The 27,379-nt window shown below is 48.2% G+C and overlaps 1 protein-coding gene across 2 annotated transcripts in view; it reads right to left on the reverse strand.

Annotated features, from left to right (window-relative positions):
• Nucleotides 1–27,379, reverse strand: part of SUGT1 (SGT1 assembly cochaperone of MIS12 kinetochore complex) — a 238,643-nt gene that overhangs the window by 188,622 nt on the left and 22,642 nt on the right. For both annotated transcript variants that reach the window (XM_075336843.1, XM_075336842.1), the window contains exon 4: nucleotides 9,181–9,271. In XM_075336843.1, coding sequence (XP_075192958.1) covers nucleotides 9,181–9,271 — 91 coding nt within the window. The remainder of the gene's footprint in view (nucleotides 1–9,180; nucleotides 9,272–27,379) is intronic.

A 27,379-nucleotide genomic window follows, 5' to 3' on the forward strand; every position in this document is an offset into this window, starting at 1 on the left:
ACTGGGAAGCCTCGCTCACCGCAAACTAGATCTGCAATGGTACGTGAACACATGCAGGTGCCGGGAAGGTGGAACACAATTTAACCCCTACTAAACCCTCAGTATAACAAGCCGTATATACAGTGTGAATTCCCCAGACAGATCTGCCCGGATTACAGATCTCAGAAGCGTCAGCTCCATATTGAGCACAGTATGATAACACCACTACTTGTACATGATGGGAAAATAAGCGCAGAATAGCAGCAATTACTGAATTGAAAGTCCATAGTCATAGCTGCAGAGGGAAGAGAACATAAAAGCATACGATGAGATTAATCCTTCGCCCTTGTAGCATTTTGGGCCCCACTGTCCAGTACAATGTCTCATTTTGGCATGTGCTGGTCAAATGGTGTATAGCTTAGAATTTTCAGGTTATTACAGAGAGCATTGCAAAAATAGCCATTATTACATTACTGTATAAGGCTATGTGCCCACGGGAGCTCGTACCTGCGGATATATCTGCAGGTACGGCCGCTGGTTTACCGCAGCTGCCTGCCGGCATCCGCAGCTATTTTTAGCTGCGGGATTCCAGCGGAATAGCTGCGGTAAACCTGCAGACTTTCATGCGATTTACCTGTGGACGTCCCGGCCTCTATCTCCATAGTGGAGGGCCGGGATTTACGCAGGAATAATTGACATGCAATTATTTGCGGCTGCGGGACATCTGCAGCATATTCCGCAGCCGCACATTCCGCAGCGTGGACACAGACACTCCCTATGTCCCATAGGATAACATGGGGAGTCTCTGTACTTGCTGAAACCTGCGGATTTATCTGAAAAATCCAAATAAATCTGCAGGTTTTCCGCGGCGCAAGCTCCCGTGGGCACATAGCCTTAGAGTTCCCACCTTTCAGAATATTGTCCTTTAATTATGAGAAAAAAAATTGAATAAAAGGGGGAGGGAGGAGGGTGGAAATGCTGTATATTTTCATCCTTAGGATCGGCCGGGGTCAGACACCCAGCAAACCCGCTAATCATCTGTTCTTGATGCCGCCGCTGGCATCCGAAAATGCACTGTTCCGGAACTGCCTCATCTTCTGATAGCGGCCACATACTGCACATCCACCTCATATTGATTTGAATGGGAGGTGGATGTGCAGTACCCAGCCGCGATCAGTCGACGGTGCAGCTCCAGAACTAAGCATTTCCGGCCACCTGCTGCTGGGATTGGAAAAGCTGATTGGCGGGGGTGCGGCCGATCTGAGACATTGATGACCTATTGTAACAATAGACCATCAATGAAAGGGAGTAGGCAACCCCTTTAAGGTTAAGTTCACACTTGTGTTGTTTTGCATCAGTCACAATCAGTTGTGTGACTGATGCAACAGATGAGTTGCAGATCGTTCTCAAAAGCCAGCCGCCGGTAAAACAGTTAAAAAAAAAAAAAAACTTTTCTGCAGCATCAGTCACTGATGCTGCCAAAAAAAAGGGTACTCGCCGTAAAATCTCTTTCTCGGAGCCTTCATTGGGGGACACAGGAAACCATGGGTGTATGCTGCCAGGGGTAGGAGGCTGACACTATGCAAATCAACACGTTGGCTCCTCCCCAATAGTATACACCCACTGACCGGAGCTGAGGAGATCAGTTAGTGTAAAAGCAGTACGAGGAGAAGCTTGAATGTTAAGACAGACCGGATCCACTAAAGTCTGAAGAAAAAGGGCGGGTGCTGTGTCCCCCAATGAAGGCTCCGAGAAAGAGATTTTACGGTGAGTACCCAAAATCTTATTTTCTCTGTCGTTTCATTGGGGGACACAGGAAACCATGGGACGTACTAAAGCAGTCCCCAAGGGTGGGAAAAGAAGGACTCGAAAATAGGATTAGCAGGGACGAGGTCCCATGAACGGAACCTGTTGCTAGACAATGTAAAGAACCGCTTCCCGGCCAGGAGTGAACTGCCGGTGAATAAGAAAAGAATATGGGCACCCTAAATGCCCTGAAATATAAGCTGTTAAGTAATATCTGCACAACCGAACAGAGAAGCTTGGGGGGACCCTAATGTAGGGAGAAAGGGTCAGGGCAGTAAAGAAACTACTGAACCACTATTGAGACGTGCGTCCAAAGACGATTAATCCCGGCGGAGGGCTGGGAGAACGAGAGATGGTGCACTATCTACTGTGGAAGATGTGTCTACAAAGCTGAGAATCTAAGGAGACTAACGTCAACAGGTTGACGTCAAGAGAAGAAGACTAAATGGACATAGCGTCTCTTCTGAGACTGTGTAAGGATAACCGAAGGGCTAGGGTACCGGACAGACGTGGCTGTCGGGAGAAACGGGGGCCAATATAGCTGTGGCTATTTACTGCCACAGAGTGGCTAAAAGGGAAACCAACTACCCAAGCCAACTTCCAAAGAGAGTGCAGGGGAATGGGCTAAGAGAAGATTCTAGAATAATCGAGAAGAGAGAAGGAAGACCCCGCCGTAGGGAGACTTGACCAGACTATCCTACGGAACAGGAAGGTAGAGAACTGACCATAGCGGGCAGGAGAATGGCCTGCAGGCAGGATATGGAAAAAGGAGATCATTCCCCTGTGTTTAGGAACAAGAACATCTGATTAAGACGCTGGTCATGGAAGCTAAGGAAGTCCAATAACCAGTTTCCACTCTGACGTGACAGAAGTGAAGGGAGTGAGCATCTGCGATGGTGTGTCACTGAGTAATCCAGTACTCTGGATGGGGAGTACTAGGTATGTACTCGACAGCAGAGAGGGCGTGGGAACTCAAATCTTGGCGAGATTCGGCTCAAAAGAGGGGACCTTGAAGTGAGGTATGAGAGGGCGAACCCAGTACGGAGGAAAGCTCATGAGATTGAAAATGCAAATGTGACTTGGCTGTAAAAACCCCATTAGGAGAAGAGAACCCGTCCAGAGGGACTAGAAGGAGGGCCTGGACTATGTCGCTGGTATAAATGCAATCCGACCAGAGGAGCGACGGAAATCCTGGAAATAAGGAGCCAGGAAACTGGAGAACTGATGAGAAAAACAAGTTATTACGCGAAATCCAGAAGTGGCGGAAAAGAGAAAGCAACGCCTGAGAATATCTGAGGTAAAAAAATCTCGCAGAGGCTCCGCTAGAAGGCGCAAGGATAAACTAGTACGTCTGAGCCCAAGCGGTGGAGACCGGCCGTGGAATCCGGCAGGGTAGAGAATTAGAGGACCGTCACTTAAGCCTAGAACATCTATGAGTGACGTAGTGGGAGGCAGACCAGGGACAGGGGTGGTGGGAACCCTTAACAGCCTGGTACTCAAGTGGGTTACTTAAGGCTATGATGCTAGAGACAACCGGCCAGCTGGGAAGGGACCACTGGCAGTGGTGTTGAGAGTTGAAGACGAGAGTAAATCAGGTAGACATTAGAAATACTGAGTGGCCTGTACATTTGGGCTCTCCGAAGAGTTCTGTTGCTGAAAGTAGACAGGCAGGACAGCCTTGTAGCCTCAGTAGACCGAAGGCGGAAGGGGAGGAATGAGTGAAATGACTGAGCCGTTAGGGAACTGGCCGAAACTGGTCGTTCGTAACATAGATGACTGTCGAAGATCCTGTGCCTAGTTCTCAATGGTCCAAAATCAGTTCCGAGAAGGACCATAGTCGGTTGTTCATCCGTTGTCTGCGAAGTGACTGGAGAAAAATCTGATCCTTGCCTGGAAGAGAGAAAATGTAAGAACCAACCTCTGGACTTAAACACATACATGTCCTGAACTCTGTTATACCAGAAACACTATGAACCGCCGATGGAAGGCGGCAGGGAGTGAAACAGATCACTTACTGGCTAGAGGGCAGTGCCTTACTTCGTGAGTAACTTCCACCTTTGAGTGAGTAAATGGCTGCTGCTGTTGGAAGTGGAGCAGGCAACCTAACAGTCAGAGAACGGAACCTACCTCCTGACCCCGTTAGACGTGTGCTGCGGTACACGGATCACTGGGAAGGGACTAAATGACTGCTGCCGCAGGGGGTAAAATCACGCAACCTGCTGGTCAGAGGACAGTGCCTTACCTTACCTCGTAATTATGATAGACGTATGGGCAGGGACCCAGATCATTGCGAAGTGAAGAAATGGGTGCTGCTGCAGGAATTGAAGCAGACAATGTACTGGTCAGAGAAGCGTGCCTTACCTCATGATGCCCCAGAAGAGTGGTGTGAGGCAGGAGATGGCCCCAGGTTAGTAGGAATCAGCTAGATAACAGGTAGCGACTGCTGCTGCAGAAAATGAAGCAGACAACGTGCTGGTCACAGGACTGTGCCTTACCTTGTGGTTACCTTAGACGAGTAGTACGAGGTAGGAGATGGACCCTGGTCACAGGGAAGTAACGAAATGACTGCTGCTGCCATGCAGTGTCATGGATTCCTTGGTGAATGGATGGAGTCCTCGCCTCTGGCCTCAATAATGATGCACTGGATACTTGACCCGTATGCCGTGAGTGAAAGGGTGGCTCTGACTCGCAGAGTTGTGGACAGAGCACGTAGGCCTGTTGTTGTGTTCGGTCTGAGGCTTGGAGAACGCTTGCACACTGGGCAGTGGGCAGGTTCATCAAAACAGTGGCCCATGAATCACTGTCATCCCAGAAAACATGCTCGTAAATAGAAACAGTGACACACCAGATACGAGATAGGTTTAAAGAAACAGGCCGGAGCAACACTGTCACACTGGATAATGTGCAGGTTGAACGAAGCATCGTCACGCTGAAGTAACGAGATACATAAGGGTGCATCCCGGGACACCGGCACACTGAATAGTGGGCAGGTTTGTAGAAACACTGGTACACCGGCGTAAACCGGTGTATACAGAAACACTGGCACACTGGATAGTGGATGGGTTGAACGAAGAATTGGCACGCTGAAGTAAACGGGTGCATAAACAGGTGCATAGAGGAACACTTTCACACTAATAGTGGGTAGGTTCATTGAAACACTGGTATACTGGCGTAACCCTGTGCATACCGAAACACTGGTTGATTCATAAAACACTGTTAAGCCAGAGTAGACAGGTGCCTATAGAAACACAAGCACACTGGATAGTGGGCAGCGTCCCGCAAGGACCTGCGCACTGTAACAGACAGGTAGCACGCAGAGACACTGACACGTAGGATAGATGACAGGTACATGGAAACACAGAGCATAAACATGAAACACACTGGAAAACTGACAGGTTCACAGAGACACTGGAGAGTTCACGTAAAAGGCCATGTCATGGACCGCCGGGTAATCATCGTGTGTAGCGAGATATGAGCTTCTGATTGCTGGGTAGAGCGCCATAATCTATCCGTAACGCGATGGATAACCGGGCGCAAAGAACGATACTCTGGGGAAGATTTAGAATGCTGTAGTAACACCCGTAATTAGTGCCACAGGCGTATAATACAGCTCGACACATAGGATCGGTAATTAGTGCTACAGGCGTATAATACCTGGGGGACAGAATGGCCAACTGACAGTGAACACCCAGAATTCAGGAGCACATCTGTGCTAGGCAAGATGTGAGGATAATGTCTGTGAGTGTACATCACAAAAACAGGAGACAATAAAATTGTGCGAAATACAGCTTCTTCACAAAACAGTACCATAGTGAATGGGCCTGCCTCTTCACAAACAGTACCATAGTGAATTTGCCTGCTTCCTCACAAACAGTACCACAGTGAATGGACTTGCTTCTTCACAAACAGTACCACAGTGAATGGGTCTGCTTCTTCACAAACAGTACCACGGTGAATGAGCCTGCTTGTTCAGAGACAACAGGACCCTAGAGAATGAGCCCTGAGAGAGATGACAGTTTGATGCCTGGTGGGGAGCTCAGATTGTGGCACATGGATTCCTGCAAAGAAGCGCTGACTGACACTGAAGTCTGGGGAGCAGTGGACTAATCACTGCCTGTGAGGGTGCGCTGGGGCCAACGCTGCCTGCGGGTGAGCGCTGTGTCGCAAACTTGCGGCGGTGGTGGCAGTGATTACCTGGGAAGGGAGGGTCGCAGCGGCGCTAGGAGCGCTTACCCGGTCAGAGGATCGGGCCTGGTGGCGGCGCTAGCAGCGCTTACCCGGTCGGAGGCACAGGCGTGGCGGCGGCGTTACCAGCGCTTACCCGGTCGGAGGCTCAGGCGTGGCGGCGGCGTTACCAGCGCTTACCCGGTCGGAGGCTCGGGTCCTGTGGCGGCTGTGGTGTCGACCTACCTGGGCGGAGAGGATCAGGCCTCGTGGCGGCGGCAGCGCCGCTTACCCGGTGGGAAGGGCCTAGGTCAGTGGAGGCGCAGGGATGACGCGCGCCGGGGATTGGCGCCAGGAAATTATGTCAGATGCCGGGAAGAGGACTGAGACCGCGCGAGGGATAATGGAGGCGGGAAGATTTGAAAAACCCAAGCGAGCGGGTAACAGAGCGTGGGGCGTGGCCAAGAAGGGCGCGGAAAACACGAGTGTGGATAGGCTGGGGCGCTGGAGGGGGCGTGGACCGGCTGGAGGAGCAGGCTGTAATAGCGCTAAGATAAAAAATTATTTATTTTTTTTTTTCTTCTGACTACAGGTAGGTAAAGGGGGTCCGGAGAAGGAGGGAAGCCGATAGAGCCTTGTAGCCACACTGTGGGGGCAAAACTACCCAGGGAATAAACGGGACTCTAAACTGTATATAAAACTATCCCTCCCATTACCCAGGACAGGGGTTACAGGTAGAGCCCCTGTCATAAGGAGCAGCGGGATAAATATAAAAGGGGGGACCCCCGGGATCAGGGATGGTACCTTTTCTTGGAGGTTCCAACTTGTCTCATGGTGATCCGTCCTGGAGAAGGCGAACAAAGCCATCTCGACAGTCGGCCCGGGCGTAGTTGACGGGAGACCGGAGGGGTACCTCTCCATCCCAGGTACCATCTTCGTCCTCCTACCCCACAATCAGGCTCGGGAGCGAGAGAGTTTGGGGAGGGGGCAGGACCCTCCGCCTTTATCAACGACATCGCACTTTTCCTTACTGCGGATGCACCTCGAACACTCTTATGTGTTGGAGGGGCCGGGTACACTGCCAGACAGACACGGAAGACAACAGTAGTGGCGGACGGACCCCACTCTGTGCGACCGGTCTCTATGTGGGAGAGCAGGGTGAGCGATTACACCCTGTCGCCCGACGAGCTGTGTCTGAAAAACAAAAGGGAAAACATTAATAAAAACACAACAATACAAACCTGAGGGGCTGAGAGCAGCCCCTGCGTGTCCAACCTCCTCGGACACTAAGCAAAAACTGCTTTCCTCAGCTCCGGTCAGTGGGTGTATACTACTGGGGAGGAGCCAATGTTTTGATTTGCATAGTTTCAGCCTCCTAGTCCCAGCAGCATACACCCATGGTTTCCTGTGTCCCCCAATGAAGCGACAGAGAAAGATTAGTTTTTTTATTTATTTATTTCTTTTATTTATTTTTTTTTAACTGTTTTACCGGCGGCCTGGCTTTTGAGAACAATCAGCTGATCACCCGGCGGGCCGGCTTTTGTGAATGATCAGCTGATCGCCCGGCTATTGTGAACGATCAGCTGATCATTCCGGCTGCTGGAATTGGAACTGAATTTACAGTCAATCGTGGTTTTTTACTGTGCACATGCTTACAGTAAAAAAACGATCTGCCGCACACACAAAAATCGTTACATTCAGCGTTGCTCCCGCCTGACGATCAGTCAATAAATGACGCATGATGCAACGCAGGGCCATCAGTCACAATCCGTCGCTAATAGAAGCCTATGGGGAAAAAAAAACGGATTCCTGCAAAATATTTTGCAGGATACCGTAATTCCTCAAGGCGACGGATTGTGACTGATGCAAAACAACGGGAGTGTGAACTTAGCCAAATAAAGACTTCTAGGGACTTGAATTTTGTATTATTATTTTCCTAGAACATACCATCGCATCCCCATTTACAATTTGACAAGTGACAACATTCATCACTAGGGTTGTGCGGAGTTTAGTAACACCCAGCCGCATGGTCAAGTGATCAGTCATTTGCCGATAACACAATTATTAGGACCAATCGAGTAAAGGCGGCCCCCAGTAAATTCAAAAGTAAAAAAAAAAAAAAATGCAAAAAATTCAGATGGGCGGGCTCATTTTCTGCTCCTTTCCCCCCTCCTGCCACTGATCGCCGTCCTCCTTTCTTGATTGACGGAATGACGCCCTCCGTCATCCTCCTCGTCGCATTTTCAAATCTCGCACCTGTGTAGTTAGGTCGGCTCGCGCAGGCGCAGTTCGCTCTGCCATATCGCGGGCAGAGCAGAAAACATAGCTGCCCTCACTTGCGCCAGTGAGCTAAATGCGCAGGATTATGGGCGGGTACGAGCATGGCGCTGGTGACCTCACCAGCGCCATGCTTGTACTCGCGCCCATAATCTCTCGCCTGCGCATTTAGTTCACCGGTGCACACGAGGGCAGCTGTTTTCTGCTCTGCCCGCGATATGGCAGAGCGAACTGCGCCTGCGCGAGTGGACACGACTGCACAGGCGCGAGATTTGAAAATGCGACGAGGAGGATGACAGAGGGCATCATTCCGTCAATCAAGAAAGGAGGACGGCGATCAGCGGCAGGAGGGGGGAAAGGAGCAGAAAATGAGCCGCCCATCTGGCCAACACAGGTAATCAGCATACCTAACGGCCAAGTTTTATAAAGTTATTTTTAGGGTCTGGAAGGGGAGTCAGGGCCAAGGTGCACCTTCTCAGAATGTAGCCCAGGAGCTGCAGAAGGTGATTCTTTTAGTTTAATAGGGAAAAATCTGGTGACAGGTTCCCTTTAAATCATGGCTATTGAGCAAAGCCGAGCACATGAAATTTTACTTGCAGTTACAGGACCATCCGCTCTCACCAGGAACACCGGAGAATCCTGACAGCATGCAATGTGCACTATGTAAGGATTCAGATGTCTGTAGGCAAGTAGAGAAAGATAAGTCTGGACAACCCCTTTAACGCCTACATAAAAGATTAATCTGCTTATTGAAGATTTGATCAGCGCACGTTTACATAATCGGGAATAAATGTTCATACCAACATTAGTTTGCCCAATCATCAGCCCATATAAAAAGGCCTTTTAATTCTAGGACTCTTGCCATATTACACTACAGAATGAGCAAGTTCAAGCAGAAACATTTTATCTAGTGTTATAATGTAACAAAACTGAAGTGTGAATAATGGTGGTTACCGTTGTAATTGTGAAGAAGTATGTGAGCATAGGCTCTTTGGCTGTAGCTCTCGGCATCATCAGATTGCTCTTCCAGTGCTTTTGTCAGCTCCTGTAATTCAAGCACAATTTTGCTATTCATTTGTCTTTGCCTTACATTGCATGTGAGAATTGCTCTCCTTAGTGCTGCAGAGATTAAACTTCACACGTCTAGAAGAGAATAATCAGCTTAATCAATAACAATGTCTGACACGAAATTTCTGCTCCTCAATGATTACCAGTAATGTAATGAATAGGGCAGATCACTTGCAGAACTGCGTTTTCTTATTACAAGCAGGTAATACATTGCCAAAGGCAGTTACAAAGCTTCACCCTAAGTAGGGATAGCAAAAATCACTGGAAACAAACGTCCATCATGAGATTCTGCAGTTTTGCTCCCCAGAATATTAAATATTATGGGGCAGAATAAATAACAGAGGAACATGCAGTAAAATAATTCAAAGCGGAACTGTCATAAGATTTCACAATATAAGGCATATTTATTATTACAAGGAATCGGTCAGCAGGTTTTTGCTATACAAGTCGTGATGAGCACACACTACCATGCTGTTGTGCTCGGCAGTAGTAGCGAGCCGTTGGTGCTCGGATGGACGCAACTCGAGTACCCGAGTATAATGGAAGCCAATGGAGGACTCTAGCATTTTACTGCTCTAGTCTCCCATTGACTTCTATCATATTCGGGTACTCGAATCGTGCCGATCCGAGCACCAACTGCTCGTTACTAGTACTGAGCACTTGAGAATGGCAGTGGTCGCTCATCACTATATATAGTGATATATTTTTTATAGTATTTGCAGTGTATCAAATAGATGTACCATAATTTGAGGTTTATTGAATATGAGGTATGAACAGTGGATTGCCTAATGTACTGGTATTGAAACATCCTACTAAATGAGTATGTGATGATGGTTCCAGTGGGTATATAATATACATCACTGTATACGCAAGAAACCAATACGTTTTGACGATTATTGACCTCAGAACGTTACTTGGATATCTTAGTGATTTGCATACTGCACGAACACGGTTGTGGTGATGGCGGTAGTTTATTGTGGATTTAAGGGTCAGTGAGGGACAGCCGCCGAGGAGCGGGGGCACCAAGTATTAGGGCGTTTACACTCCGCTGGTAGGTAGGGGGAAGTTGAATAGAGAGAGCATTAGCCTACCCCTACCTAAACCAAAAAACCATCTAAAGTATATCCTCGAGTGGCGCACATGTCCCAAAACTCACCAATTCATTCACCTTTTAGTGGCTATTTTTTGTGCACTGTATCGACAGTTTTTAAAATAGATGACTGAATAAAGACAAATTTTTAAAATAGGGAATTAATATTTGGGTTACTGATACTCTGACAGTAGCATGATGTAGGGACAGAGACTCTTATTCCGGAGAGGTTATCACTTTACAGGGTGCAGCTGTGCTCCGTTGTTGACCCCTGTGTAACCCCATTCCCACCACAGCTTTCTGTGTACAATATAGAGCATGGATCCCCAACCTGTGGCTCAGGAGCTACATGTGGCTCACGAGTCTGTAATGTGTGGCTCACGGCTATCTGCCAGCTTCATACATTAGCACAAGGCCTATCAAACAGCTATGAAAAGTGGGTCTCCAGATGGTGGCTTGTGAGGAACCCTATACAGAAGCAGATGTGGATTCGCATATACTGGCCATGGTGTTGGAGAAATTGAGTACCGTATTTTTCGGACCATAAGACGCACTTTTTTCCCCCCAAATGTTGGGGGAAAGTGGGGGGTGCGTCTTATGGTCTGACTATAGGGCTGCAGCCGGGAATGAGGGTGCTGTGGTGGAGCAGGCCATCGGGGGCACGAGCAGGCGCTGCTGCAGCAGCGCCTGCCGTGACCACGTGGGCCCGCTCATTACATATGCACGCCCATCCTCCCGCCCATCATCTCTCAGCGAAACCGGCGCTGACAGGTGGGCAGGGTGATGGGCGGCTGGGTGCGCGCATAATTAACAGCCGGACGTGATCACCCCTGGCAACTACAGCCTGGAGTGATCATGTGCGGCTGTATTCACTGCCCCCCGCACATCATCATCAGTGCGGGGAGCAGTGAATCAGTACACTCACCCGTCACCGTGTGTGGAGCCGTCCCCCTGCAGCATCGCGCGATGTCTTCTTGTCTGTGCCGGTCAGCTGATCTGGACACTAGCGGCGCGCACAGCAATGACGTCATCACTGTGCGCGCCGCTAGTGTCCACCAGCTCAGCTGACCGGCACAGACAGGAAGACATCGATTCGCGATGCTGCAGACAACGGTGACGGCTCCACACACGGTGACGGCTCCACACAGCGGCGCTGCAGCTGAGACAGAGATTGGTGCTTCAGGGAGTGATGAAAGGTGAGTATAAACGTTTATTTTTTTTTCTGTGCCACAGGCCATATACCAGGATGAGGGTATATCATGAGCAGGATGGATGGGGTTATATCATGAGCAGGATGGATGGGGTTATATCATGAGCAGGATGGATGGGGGGTATATTATGAGCAGGATGGATGGGGGGTATATTATGAGCAGGATGGATGGGGGGTATATTATGAGCAGGATGGATGGGGGGTATATTATGAGCAGGATGGATGGGGGGTATATTATGAGCAGGATGGATGGGGGGTATATTATGAGCAGGATGGATGGGGGGTATATTATGAGCAGGATGGATGGGGGGTATATTATGAGCAGGATGGATGGGGGGTATATTATGAGCAGGATGGATGGGGGGTATATTATGAGCAGGATGGATGGGGGGTATATTATGAGCAGGATGGATGGGGGGTATATTATGAGCAGGATGGATGGGGGGTATATTATGAGCAGGATGGATGGGGGGTATATTATGAGCAGGATGGATGGGGGTATATTATGAGCAGGATGGATGGGGGGTATATTATGAGCAGGATGGATGGGGGGTATATTATGAGCAGGATGGATGGGGGGTATATTATGAGCAGGATGGATGGGGGGTATATTAGGAGCAGGATGGATGGGGGTATATTATGAGCAGGATGGATGGGGGGTATATTATGAGCAGGATGGATGGGGGGTATATTATGAGCAGGATGGGGATATATGAGCAGGATCATATACAAGGCAGGAGGATCCTTACCAGAATGAGTACCTTAATAGAGAATTTGGGGACATTACCCCCATAACAGTGTCAGCAGCAGATCCTCGCCCCATAACAGTGTGTCATGACCGTATTTTTTGGTTAAAATTTTATTTTCCTATTTTCCTCATCTAAAACCAGGGTGCGTCTTATGGTCAGGTGCGTCTTATAGTCCGAAAAATACGGTAAGGGATAAAATGGACACAATAGGATACTGCCAGATAATGGGGTGCTTGACGCTGGATGTGATAGTGTGGGGGGAGTGTTTGCTGCAAGAATACCAAATGAGGGTAAGGTGGGAATCCCTGGATGTAAGTATACTGCCTCAGTGTTATTTCTGTGGGGACGTTTTGGCTGTCATTAAACCAATAATGTGGGATGTGTGTGTAACTACTTAGGTGGAGTCAGAAGCTGGATGTCAGTATTCAGGGGGGGGGGGGCTCGGATGTGACTCATAAGCCTCTCTCAGAGCTTAATATGGCTCTTGGGGGTAAGACAGTTTGAAGACCACTGATTTAGAGTGGCAGAGCTGCTAATCAGGGCTGGACTAGGATGCACAAGGCCACTTGTCCTGTAGTCTAATCTGATGAAGTGGGGGGTGACACCTCAAAACGCGTTAAGTCCAATTTTTCCTACATTGATGCAATATTTTCAGCTGCGCAGTAACAGTTCCACATCTACTTTGTTCCTGATCTGCTTCCAATTTAATATTAAATATAACATAAAAATCCAGAAATTATAGGCAACAACTCGAAACTGATACATTTGAACTCCAAGAACAAGAGTCTTTAAATTTACCAATATATAAAGATACCCCAAAGACACCGTGATGCAAATGTATAAAACATTTTATTTTATAGCGCACAGGGTATTGCAGTACATACAAGATAACAATCATGAAAAACCGGATTGAGTGAGTGAAGGAAGAGGGGAGACCCCACGTGACCCAGGACATATGTCAAAAATTATATCGGACCTGCCAGACCAGATGAATACAAGTCATTATTGTAGCAGCCTCATGCCCATACAGAAGGCCCTAAAAAGGGGCCCAAAAAACCATTGTGCCGCTAGTTAGTGGCCCCATAACCTAAGCCTATGGTTTTATACCAGATCATGACTCCAGGGCCTATATGTATAACTGGTACAATAGCCAAAATACCCTCTGAGGCAAAACTATAACCTCAAATACGATTAAGAGGTGCCCAGGTAGTATCACATTAATGGAACATTAATGAGGCATGTAGGCTTACCACAAGCAAGAAAGGCGTCCGAGGTTCCTGGGGGACACGTGGGGACCGACGTCGGTCCCCACGTGTCCCCCAGGAACCTCGGACGCCTTTCTTGCTTGTGGTAAGCCTACATGCCTCATTAATGTTCCATTAATGTGATACTACCTGGGCACCTCTTAATCGTATTTGAGGTTATAGTTTTGCCTCAGAGGGTATTTTGGCTATTGTACCAGTTATACATATAGGCCCTGGAGTCATGATCTGGTATAAAACCATAGGCTTAGGTTATGGGGCCACTAACTAGCGGCACAATGGTTTTTTGGGCCCCTTTTTAGGGCCTTCTGTATGGGCATGAGGCTGCTACAATAATGACTTGTATTCATCTGGTCTGGCAGGTCCGATATAATTTTTGACATATGTCCTGGGTCACGTGGGGTCTCCCCTCTTCCTTCACTCACTCAATCCGGTTTTTCATGATTGTTATCTTGTATGTACTGCAATACCCTGTGCGCTATAAAATAAAATGTTTTATACATTTGCATCACGGTGTCTTTGGGGTATCTTTATATATTGGTAAATTTAAAGACTCTTGTTCTTGGAGTTCAATTTAATATTAAACAGAAATCCTTCAAAAAAGGTTTATACAGCAGTTTTTACATGGAATTTTAACCCAAGTACATGATCAGGTCTAATATTCATTTAATCATGTATTCAGTTTAGACTGTGAAATCTACTAACAGATCGGCAATTCCTACATGTATTTTGGAGAGAGCTAAAAATCAAGTTCTGTACCTACTAGGAAAATAATCAAATGCCAGCGAAAGGACAACAATCAAGTCATTTCAGAGGACAGGATGCATAGTTAAAAGGGGTTTTCCATTTTCTAAAACCCTTTGTCTCCAGGCACAGTTAATTTTATGAACAAAACCTGGGCTTTACTCACCTTCCCCAGGTCCAGCGCAAAGTCTCTGCGAACGCACCAGTGTCTGTTCTCTGCTGTGCAGACATCACATTGATAGCGCTGCAGACAACAATTGATCTCAGAGGCTCGCACCATCAATAATAATGGAGCCAGTGAAATCAGTGATTGTCCGCAATGTTATTTGAACATTCTATTTAAAAAAAAATAAAAAAAATAAATAAATAGCCTATGGGCTTCATTAGAAAAAAGCAGCAACGCTATAAATGGAAAGTGTAGAAATACAGACAATACAAAGGGGCCCACTGCTCTTGACACCACATGCAGAACGTCATTTCAATGGCAAGAATTTTCTGCTCCACAATATGGTGTATAGTCAGAATCAAAAAACCACCAAAATGTCTAAATAAATGAGACAAGAATCCAGTAAAATGGAGTTGGGTATTTGGTCAGGATTATTAGGCTATGTTCACACACTGCATCTTTTCTAACCACAAAGATGCAGCGTTTTTGGCCCTAAACAACGCACACAAAACGTACAAGTGGGAAAAACACATAAAAAAGCAAGCATTTTACTGCACTTTGCCTAATGCGTTTTTTAAGTCCGATCTATTGACTGGAAGGGCTCAAAAACGCTGTAAAAACGCAAAAAGAATTGACATGCTGCATCTTCAAAAACACAGCCAAGATGCAGCCAAGAAAAGATGCCCAGTGTGGACAGCAAAATAGAAATCTCATAGACTTTGCTGGGGAAAGGAAATGCAGGCATTTAGGTGCATCTTTGTGATCTCAAAAACGCACCAAAAGATGCCCTGTGTGAATATAGCCTTAGGTTCTTCAATGCTGAGAAATACAGTCAGATACTTAACCATAATGCTATACTACCAGGGAGGTGTCTGATTGGTTCCATATTTAATTCTGCAGCAGGACAACAACCCCAAATATTCCGTTTTGGGTTTTTTTTGCTCCCCTTCTTCCGAGAGCTGTAACGTTTTTTTATTTTTCCATCAATCTTGCCATATAAAAGGCTTGTTTTTTGTGGGATGAGCTGTACTTTTCAATGAATTTCAAGTGCGAAAAAAAAATGTGATTGCACAATAGTTTTTGGGATATTTTATTCACCGTGTTCAGTATATGGTAAAACTGATGTGTTGGTGTGATGCCTCAGGTTGGTACGAGTTTGTAGACACCAAACATGTATAGGTTTACTATAAAAAAAAATTCACAAGTTTGTCCAAAAAAGTGCCGCACTTTTAACACCATTTTCCAAAACCCGTAGTGTGCTCATTTTACGTGATCTATGGCTCAGTGATGGCTTATTTTTTTGCATCTCGAACTGACGTTTTTAATGGTACCATTTTTGTGCAGATGCTACTTTTTGATCGCCTGTTATTGCATTTTGCACAAAATTTGCGGTGACCAAAATATGTAATTTTGGCATTTGGAATTGTTTTGCCACTATGCCATTTGTCGATCTGATTAATTGATTTTATATTTTGATAGATCGGATGTTTATGAACTTGGCGATACCAAATATGTCTATATTTTTTATTTTTATAACCCTTTAATTTTCAATGGACCGAATGGGGGGGTGATTTGAACTTTTAGGTGTTTTTTAAACTTTTTTTTTTACTTTATTTTACTAGGTCCCCTAGGGGACTAAAACGATCAGACCAGGAAGGCCTTGCTCTGGTGTGTTAGATAACAGAACAATGGGGAACAGGCTATATGTAAATGTTAACCAGTTGGCTGAGAGGGGATTGCGGAGCCAGGAGCATCACAGAAAAAATGGAAGTGATGATTGATTGTAAAGGGGGGGGGACAGTTGAGGGGTTGTTAGTTGACAATAGATCTAGGTTGAATAGTTGGGTTCAAGGAAACCAACGCTATAAGCACACCGAAAGACAATTGAGAGCAGTTGGGGGGGGGGTAACCAACAGGTTTATAGTTAATGCCAAGATTGGGACACAAGGTTGCGCCCAGGCAATACATATAAGCGCACAGCGAAGTTAGAGGAAACACAAAGACACGCACACGGGGGGACGCATAGCGACGCAAAAAACATGGGCAACGGGGACTATGGTTAAAATAGTGACATGGAACGTGAAAGGACTGAAATCACCTCACAAGCGCATGATGGTTCTGAGACATCTTAAAAGATTGAAGGTAGATCTCGCACTGCTGCAGGAAACGCATTTACAACGGGAAGATTTTTCCGAATCCAGAAATTATGGGTAGGAAAAGTAGTTGGGTCGGGGTGCCTGGGAAGGAAAGCAGGGGTCATGATTCTATTAATCAAACATTTCAACCATACGATAACTTCCCAAGATAGCGATGAGGAAGGTAGATATGTCCATATAAAATTAAACAATCCGCAGGGAGAGTTTAGCATACACAACATATATGCCCCCAACAATGAACAGAATTCGTTTTTCAAACTCATCACAAGTAAAGTGGGAATGGACACAGAACGGAACAAAATAGTGGGAGGAGATTTCAATGCGGTGGTCTCAGAGGAGGAGGATAGGCGACATAACAGGGGTCAAGGTGGGCAGACAAAAACGACAAAAGGCTTGATGGCTAGGCTGCTGGAAGACACAAATCTGAAAGACAGTTGGAGGCTACAGCACCCATATGATTGTGAATTCACTCACTACTCACATCCGCATGACGCATGGTCAAGAATTGATTAAATTCTGGTTGACCAATCATTTTTGAGTAGGGTCAAAGATGTAGATATTGAGAACATGGTGATATCGGACCACAGCCCGGTGACCTTAGAAATAAATGACACAGTACAGAGGGGATCGGACTATTTGTGGAGGTTCCCGTCCTTTTTACTTAGGGATACGGACTTTGTTAAAATACTGAAGGGCTCGTGGGAAGAGTATAGCAACACTAATAGAGAACATGAGACGGATGTAATGATATTTTGGGAAGCAGCAAAAGCAGTGCTGAGACGGAGGCTAATGGGATATACTGCTACAATCAAGAGACATACACATGCACAATACCAAGAAGCTAGTGACACGCTTAGAGAAAAATAATATATGAAATATTTGGAAACCATGTCCCAAAAAGCAAAAGAGGAATGGAAGGGGGCGAAACAAAGGTTCGAGCTTTGGGCAGGAAAAAGGGAAGAGCTAGTACAGTCACAAATGGAGGTTGACCTGCACAGGTACGGCAATAAAGCAGGGAAATTACTGGCCAATTTGGCTAAGGGAAGGCGACCAATGACTTCAATAACCAGAATGACTGGACAGGAGGGGAACAAATCCACTAAACCACAGGAAATTAACCAGATCTTGGGGGATTACTATGAGAAACTGTATGGTAAGGGGAATGAAGGTGGTGAAGGAGGGGAAGAATGGCTGAAACAGATAAACCTCACACGACTCAGCACAGAGGAGCTGACTAGTCTGAATGCAGAAGTCACAATAGAAGAAGTCCAAAAGGTGATAGGAAAGTTAAACGTACATAAAGCTCCGGGACCCGATGGGTTCAATGGGGAATTCTATAAAGTGATGAAGGAGCAGATCTCACCGGTATTGACACGTATGTTTAACAACATATTGGGAGGCACTGAAATATCGAGTCACCTCAACACGGCATATAGAAAACTCATACCTAAGGGAGAGAAAAACCTAGATAATCCAGCAAATTATAGACCGATCTCTTTGATCAACCAGGACCTAAAACTACTGGCCAAATTGATGGCGCACAGACTGGCGGAGATATTGCCGAGAGTAATCTCTCAGGCCCAATCAGGGTTTGTAAAGGGGAGATCGGCGGTAACCAATATAAGAAAAACCATGCTAGTAATGGATGTCAATAGGCACGGACAACCACAGAAGGGGGCATTTCCAGCCATGATCACATTAGATGCCGAAAAAGCATTTGATAATGTAAAGTTGTCATGGCTGGAAACCGTAATGGATGAGGTAGGCATTCAGGGAGCATTTAGAACATTCATTAGAGTATTATATGCGAATCCTAAAGCCAGGGTGGCGACACCAGGATTTCTGTCGAGACCTTTCTCATTGACTAAAGGGACTAGACAGGGGTGCCCATTGTCCCCCCTCTTGTTCAACCTGGCGATCGAGCCCCTATCAAGAATGCTGAATGAGGGAAATTGCTTTGAAGGTATCAACATTGGAGGGGAGGTGCTACGGTCAGCCCTGTTTGCGGACGACATTATATTGTTTATGAATAAACCCCAGAAGGAACTCCCAATGACACTGCAACGGATAGAGGAATTCGGAAACTTGGCAGGTTTCAAATTAAATAAGGCAAAATGTGAAATATTGTTTCTACACCAACAGAGCACAGCGGTGTTGGCAGCTCAGGGAATAGGAGACAATGTCCATGGGATACCAATAGCGAGAACCCACGTTAAATATCTGGGAATCCAAGTAGGACGCCAACCTGCATCGATATATGAGCTAAATTTTAAACCACTGATAACGAAAATAGAACGGGAATTGAAGATGTGGGAGGGGCTTCCATTGTACCTGCTGGGTAGGAACCATCTTCTAAAAATGATGAGTTTCTCAAAACTTCTATATCCAATGCAGACTATCCCTATATTATTAAAACACACAGACGTAAACAGACTGAACAAGGCGTTTTCGACCTTCTTGTGGAGGGGAAAAAGGCCGAGAATAAAGGCTGAGAAATTAATGCAGACGCTGGAGAAGGGGGGTATTAAAATGCCAAACATTAGAGGATACAATCTGGCGTGCCTCATGAGACATGTAATAGACTGGTTAAGGAAGACAAACGGTTACTCGGACATAAGATTGGAAGGAGAGTTCTGTAAACCCTGGGATTTGGGGGCAATATTGCATACGTCACTTGCTAACATACTATGGCACATTAAAAACTCACTAAGGCTAAGTCACATTTCCGTTGTTTTGTATCAGTCACATGCGTCGCTTGACGCATGTGACTGATGCGCTGTACAACGCTGTACAACGGATGACAAAAAACAGAATTCTTTGTCGGATTCCGTTGTGTGCGGGGGGGGCAGAGTTGGGGGGGGGGGGGGGAGCCGAGCGGGGCCGTGGCACTGAGGACGTCAGTGCCGCAGGGACTAAAGGACAGTTGAATGTGTGTGTGTGTGTGTGTGTGTGTGTGTGTGTGTGTGTGTGTGTGTGTGTGTGTGTATACACATGCTGAATGCGGGAGGGGGCGGAGCAGAGCGGGGGGCGGGGCCAGGCACTGAGGATGTCAGTGGCAGTGCTGCGGTCTGCATGGCTGGGGACAGTTGAGTGTATGTGTGAGTGAGTGTGTGTGTGTACATGCGGAGTGCGGGAGGGGGCGGAGCCGAGCGGGGGGCGGGGCCAGACGAGGGTGTCAGTGGCAGTGCTTGTCTGCATGGCTGGGAACAGGTGTGTGTGTGTGTGTGTGTGTGTGTGTGTGGTGTGTACATACATGTGCGGGAGGGGGCGGGGCCGAGCGGGGAAGTGTCGGCCTCCCTGCACACGTAACCAGACTAAATATCGGGTAACAGAAAAGCACCCGATGTTTACCTTGGTTACCCGATATTTACCTTGGTTACGGGCCTACACCGCTTAGCGCTGGCTCCTTGCACCGTAACCAGGGTAAATATCGGGTAACCAACCAAAGTTGGTGACGTGTGCAGGGAGCATGCGCAGCGAAATCCGACGGATCGCGCTGCTCAAAAAACGTTACATGCTGCGTTCCTCCCGCCTGGCGGTCAGTCGTTCCACGACTGATCAGTCGGGCGGAGGGTGCAACGCAGCATCATCAGTCACAATCCGCTGCTCATACAAGTCTATGGGAGCAACGGAATCCGCTAAACGGATTCCGTTGTTTACAAGAGCAGCGGATTGTGACTGATACATTTTAGCGGAAATGTGAACTTAGCCTAATATGCAGAGATACAGTGATGGCGTGGAAGGCGGTGAGAAAAAAATTCAACTTACTCTGGAGAATTTCTAAATACTTAAACATATGGAGTTTCCCAGAATTCCCAGCGGGCAGGGAAAACAAATTATTTATAGAATGGAGGAGAAAAGGTAGAAAAGGGGTGAAAGATCTGCTTCATGAGACGGAAAATAGATGGTTGTCCTGTCAAGAAATTGTGACAAAATATGGGCGATCTCCATTCCAAGTTATACAATATAAACAGATAGAGAAAGGTATAATGCAGCTACTGAGAGATGTCGGGAAGGAACAAGAGATGAATGATATGGACCAACTTTTTATGCAGGAGCAGCGGGAGATTAACATAACTTCACTATACAAAGCTTTGCGAGAGGTGTTAGTCCCCTTAAACACGGATAAGACCCTGGGAAACTGGGTGAGACAATTGGGAGACGAGATAGCAGGGGACAAGATACTAAGAGGATGGATGAGAATGAGAAAAGAGGTGGTTAATGAAGGCTGGAGGGACACACAGTTTAGACTGATACACAGGGCGATCTATGGCTTCAACATACCAAACAAATAGAAGGTTAATAAAATAGTACATTGTCCTAAATGTAAGACGTTAAACACGGATCTGTTACATGGGATTTGGCAATGCCCAGAGAGTCAAAAATTCTGGAAAAAAAATGCAGGCGCTAATAACTAATATATGGGGGGTAGAGGTGGCGATGGACCCATTGATATGGATTTCTCATGATGACCATGTAGAACAAATGGCAAGAGTGAATTAAAAAAAGAGATAGAATACCAAAGCTGTTCCAAAGTATAGCCATAATAGGAAAAAGGGCTTTCCTGGGCAAATGGCTCGAAGGGAACGTTCCGTCAGAAGACGAGGTAATGAGGCAGATTAAAATGCTACTTAGAATTGAACAGAGGACAGCAGAAAAAAAACAAAGACGGTTTGACCGACATATTCTTTAAAAAATGGAGAAAATTCATGGAAACACAATGTGAAGCTACAGAAATACAAACAATAGTTACGCCCTTCACATACACAGAGTGGTATCTACTAGAGGACATTAAGGGAACAATAGGGAAATTAAAAGAAGGGAATTTTGTTTACTTACCGTAAATTCCTTTTCTTCTAGCTCCAATTGGGAGACCCAGACAATTGGTGTATAGCTACTGCCTCCGGAGGCCACACAAAGCATTACACTTAAAAGTGTAAGGCCCCTCCCCTTCTGCCTATACACCCCCCGTGGGATCACGGGTTCCTCAGTTTTAGTGCCAAAGCAAGAAGGAGGAAAGCCAATAACCGGTTTAAGAACAAATTCAATCCGAAGGAACATCGGAGAACCGAAACCAGTCAACATGAACAACATGTGTACCCGAACCAACAAAAATCCCTAAGCAAACAGGGCGGGTGCTGGGTCTCCCAATTGGAGCTAGAAGAAAAGGAATTTACGGTAAGTAAACAAAATTCCCTTCTTCTTTGTCGCTCCTAATTGGGAGACCCAGACAATTGGGACGTCCAAAAGCAGTCCCTGGGTGGGTATAATAACCCCTCGTGATAGGACCGTAAAAACAGCCCTACCCTACAGGTGGGCCGTCGCCGCCTGAAGGACTTGTCTACCTAGGCTGGCGTCCGCCGAAGCGTAGGTATGCACTTGATAGTGTTTGGTAAAAGTGTGCAGACTCGACCAGGTAGTCGCCTGGCACACCTGCTGAGCCGTAGCCTGGTGTCGTAATGCCTAGGACGCACCCACGGCTCTGGTAGAATGGGCCTTCAGCCCTGAGGGAACCGGAAGCCGAGCAGAACGGTAGGCTTCAAGAATTGGTTCCTTGATCCACCGAGCTAGGGTGGATTTGGAAGCTTGCGACCCTTTGCGCTGACCAGCGACAAGGACAAAGAGTGCATCCGAGCGGTGCAGGGGCGCCGTGCGGGAAATGTAGATCCTGAGCGCTCTCACGAGATCCAACAATGCAAATCCTTTTCACATTGATGAACTGGATGAGGGCACAAGGAAGGCAAGGAGATATCCTGATTAAGATGAAACGGGGATACCACCTTAGGGAGAAACTCCGTAATAGGTCGCAAGACCACCTTGTCCTGGTGAATCACCAGGAAGGGAGATTTGCATGACAGCGCTGCTAGCTCGGACACTCTCCGGAGAGACGTGACCGCTACTAGAAAGGCCACTTTCTGTGAAAGGCGAGAAAGGGAAACATCCCTCCTAGGCTCGAAAGGCGGCTTCTGAAGAACAATTAGAACCCTGTTCCGATCCCAGGGCTCTAACGGCCGCTTGTAAGGAGGGACGATATGACAGACCCCTTGCAGGAACGTGCGTCCCTGAGGAAGTCGTGCTAGGCGCTTCTGAAAAAATACAGATAGCGCTGAGACTTGCCCCTTGAGGAAGCTGAGCGACAAACCTTTTTCCAACCCGGATTGCAGGAAGGAAAGAAAAGTAGGCAAACTAAATGGCCAGGGAGAGACTCCCTGAGCAGTGCACCAAGACAAGAATATTTTCCACGTCCTGTGGTATATCTTGGTGGAGGTAGGTTGTCTGGCCTGTCTCATGGTGGCAATGACCTCTTGAGACAATCCTGAACCCGCTAGGATCCAGGACTCAATGGCCACACAGTCAGGTTAGGGGCCGCAGAATTCTGATGGAAAAATGGCCCTTGAGACAGCAAGTCTGGTCGGTCTGGTAGTGCCCACGGTTGGCCTACCGCGAGGTGCCACAGATCCGGGTACCACGACCTCCTTGGCCAGTCTGGTGCGACGAGGATGGCGCGGCGGCAGTCGGACCTGATCTTGCGCAGCACTCTGGGCAACAGAGCCAGAGGTGGAAACATATAAGGAAGCCGGAACTGCGACCAATCTTGAACTAAGGCGTCTGCCGCCAGAGCTCGGTGATCGTGAGACCATGCCATGAAAACTGGGACCTTGTTGTTGTGCCGAGACGCCATTAGGTGGACGTCCGGCATCCCCCAGCGGCGACAGATCTCTTGAAACACGTCCGGGTGAAGAGACCATTCCCCTGCGTCCATACCCTGGCGACTGAGGAAGTCTGCTTCCCAGTTATCCACGCCTGGGATGTGAACTGCGGATATGGTGGAAGCCGTGTCTTCCACCACGTCAGAATCCGCCGGACTTCCTGGAAGGCTTGCCGACTGCGAATTCCTCCTTGGTGGTTGATGTATGCCACCGCTGTGGAGTTGTTCGACTGAATACGGATCTGCTTGCCTTCCAGCCACTGCTGGAAGGCTTGTAGAGCAAGATACAGTGCTCTGATCTCCAGAACGTTGATCTGAAGAGTGGACTCTTGCTGAGTCCACATACCTTGAGCCCTGTGGTGGAGAAAGACTGCTCCCCACCCTGACAGATTCGCATCTGTCGTCACTACCGCCCAGGAGGGGGGTAGGAAGGATTTCCCTTTCGACAATGAGGTGGGAAGCAGCCACCATCGAAGAGAATCCTTGGCCGCCTGAGAGAGAGAGACGTTGCTGTCGAGGGACCTCGACCTCCCGTCCCATTGGCGGAGAATGTCCCATTGTAGTGGACGCAGATGAAACTGCGCGAAAGGGAGTGCCCCTATTGCTGCCACCATCTTCCCTAGGAAGTGCATGAGGCGTCTCAAGGGGTGTGACTGACCGTAAAGGAGAGATTGCACCCCTGTCTGCAATGAACGCTATTTGACAAGCGGAAGCTTCACTACCGCTGAGAGAGTATGAAACTCCATGCCAAGATATGTTATCGACTGGGTCTGGGTTAGATTCGACTTGGAAAAGTTGATGATCCCCCCGAAACCCTGGAGGGCCTCCAGCGCCACGTTCAGGCTGTGTTGGCATGCCTCTTGAGAAGGCGCCTCGACCAGCAGATCGTCTAAGTAAGGGATCACGGAGTGTCCCTGAGAGTGTAGGACTGCAACTACAGCTGCCATGACTTTGGTGAAGACCCGTGGGGCTGTCGCCAGACCAAAAGGCAGGGCTACGAACTGAAGGTGTTCGTCTCCTATAACGAAGCGTAGAAAACGCTGATGCTCTGGAGCAATCGGTACGTGGAGATAAGCATCCTTGCTGTCTATCGATGCTAGGAAATCTCCTTGAGACATTGCGGCGATGACGGATCGGAGGGATTCCATCCGGAACCGTCTGGTTCCCACGTGGTTGTTGAGAAGCATTAGGTCCCGAACGGGACGGAAAGACCCGTCCTTTTTTGGTACCACAAACAAATTGGAGTAAAAACCGTGACCTTGCTCTTGAAGAGGAACAGGGATCACCACTCCTTCCGCCTTTAGAGTGCACACCGCCTGCAGGAGAGCATCGGCTCGGTCGGGAGGCGGAGACGTTCTGAAGAATCGAGGTGGAGGACGAGAACTGAACTCTATCCTGTACCCGTGAGACAGAATGTCTCGCACCCAACGGTCTTGGACCTGTGGCAGCCAAATGTCGCCAAAGCGGGAGAGCCTGCCACCGACCGAGGATGCGGAGGGAGGAGACCGGAAGTCATGAGGAAGCCGCCTTGGTAGCGGGTCTTCCGGCTGTCTTTTTTGGGCGTGACTGAGCCCGCCAAGAATCTGAACTCCTCTGATCCTTTTGAGTCCTTTTGGACGAGGATAATTGGGACCTGCCCGAACCTCGAAAGGACCGAAACCCCGACTGTCCCATCCTCTGTTGGGGTTTGTCTTGTCTGGGCTGAGGTAAGGATGAATCCTTACCCTTGGACTGTTTTATGATTTCATCCAAGCGCTCACCAAACAGCCGGTCACCAGAAAATGGCAAACTGGTTAAACATTTTTTGGAAGCAGAATCTGCTTTCCATTCCCTTTGCGTAAAACCACGGAGTTAGCAGATGCCACTGCCGTACGGCTCGTAGAGTCCAGGACAGCATTAATCGCGTAAGACGCCAATGCAGACATTTGAGAGGTTAAGGATGCCACCTGCGGAACAGATGTACGTGTGAACGTGTCAATCTGTGCAAGACCAGCTGAAATAGCTTGGAGTGCCCATACGGCTGCGAATGCAGGAGCAAACGACGCGCCGATAGCCTCATAGATGGATTTCAACCAGAGCTCCATCTGTCTGTCAGTGGCATCTTTAAGTGCAGCCCCATCCTCCACTGCAACTATGGATCTAGCCGCAAGCCTGGAGATAGGGGGATCCACCTTGGGACACTGGGTCCAGCTCTTGACCACATCAGGAGGAAAGGGATAACGTGTATCCCTAAGCCGTTTGGAGAAACGCTTATCTGGATAAGCGTGGTGTTTCTGGACTGACTCTCTAAAGACAGAATGGTCCAGAAAAATACTTAATTTCCGCTTGGGAAATCTGAAATGGAATTTCTCCTGTGAAGCTGACTCCTCCACTTGAGGAGCTGGGGGAGAAATATCCAACATTTTATTGATGGACGCGATAAGATTGTTCACTATGGCGTCACCATCAGGAGTATCTCGGGATCAGAATCCTGATCAGCTATTTCCGGCTCATCACACAGAGAATCCTCCTGCTGAGAGCCTGACCAGTGATATGATGTAGGGGGCCGCTCATAGCGAGCTCTCTTAGGCTGTCTGGGACTGTCGTCCGTGTCAGAGCCGTCACCCTGGAATGCATGGGACACCTCCGGAGCCCGGAGCTGTTCCAAATGAGGGGGACCAGGGGACAGTGATTCAACCGTGCCCATGGTCTGCGTTACTGGTCTAGACTGCAAAGTTTCTAGGATTTTAGTCATAGTCACGGATAATCTATCAGCAAAGCTGCAAACTCTGTCCCCGTCACCTGGACAGTATTCACAGGTGGTTCTCCCTGGGTCACCTCTAGCAGAGGCCCCGGCCGAACAAGTGCCACAGGGGCTGAGCACTGCACACAATGGGGGTCAGTGGAACCTGCCGGTAGAGTAGCCCCACATGCGGTACAGGCAGCATAGAAAGCCTGTGCCTTGGCACCCTTGGTTTTGCGGACGACATGCTGTTGTCTCAGAGCAATCCAAGAGGGTATATAGTGAAGAATTACCAGCACCAGTACAGTGCAATGTATAGCATAAAAATACAAATGAACACTGCAGCACAAGTGGGGTAGGCACCAGAGGTGTCGCTTACCGCCCGCTGAAAGCGGGTGTGTGGTCGCTAGAATCCCGTGCCTGGGTCTCCCATAACTTGTCTCCCCTTCTCCAGCTCAAACAGCACGTCAGGAATGGCTGCCGGCGTTCAGTGAAGAGGGGCGGACCGTGGGCGTGCCTCAGACGAAGAGCGGGAAACCAGCGTCTCGCTGTGTTCAGTGTGAGGGCTGGAGTATGTAAAGTAAACTCCAGCCCTCGGCGCCGACGTTCTGCACAGCGTCCCGCCCCCACTCTGACTGGCAGGCCTGGGGGCGGGAACGAAACGAACTAGGCCGGAAAAAGCCGGGGACTGTAGTAGTAAGCGCGGCCGTCAAATATGCACGGCGAGCGCGGAAGTCCCCGGCGAACCACAAGTCCCAGCCGCGCCGCAGTTAAAACTGACAACAGCGGCCGGCGCGACCGTTTCCAAACCATTAACTCCTTCAGCTAGCTGAAGATAGTGTGGCACACGCGCACAGCGCTATTGTCCCGGGCGCACTAACACACCCAGCAATGCTGGTGTGTGTGTGCGCGATTTGCACGGGGACACAGAGTACCTTAATGTAGCAGGGCCATGTCCCTGACGATACTCAGCTCCATGTCCAGCAGATCCCAGGGGCTGTGGATGGAGCACGGTCTCAGTGCCTGGAGACCGGTAAAATCCCACTTCACCCAGAGCCCTAAGGGGGATGGGGAAGGATGCAGCATGTGGGCTCCAGCCTCCGTACCCGCAATGGGTACCTCAACCTTAACAAACACCACCGACAAAGTGGGGTGAGAAGGGAGCATGCTGGGGGCCCTAGTATGGGCCCTCTTTTCTTCCATCCGACATAGTCAGCAGCTGCTGCTGACTAAACAGTGGAGCTATGCGTGGATGTCAGCCTCCTTCGCACAAAGCT

This window comes from Anomaloglossus baeobatrachus, chromosome 2, assembly GCF_048569485.1.
Source record: "Anomaloglossus baeobatrachus isolate aAnoBae1 chromosome 2, aAnoBae1.hap1, whole genome shotgun sequence".
Taxonomy (NCBI): Eukaryota; Metazoa; Chordata; class Amphibia; order Anura; family Aromobatidae; genus Anomaloglossus; species Anomaloglossus baeobatrachus.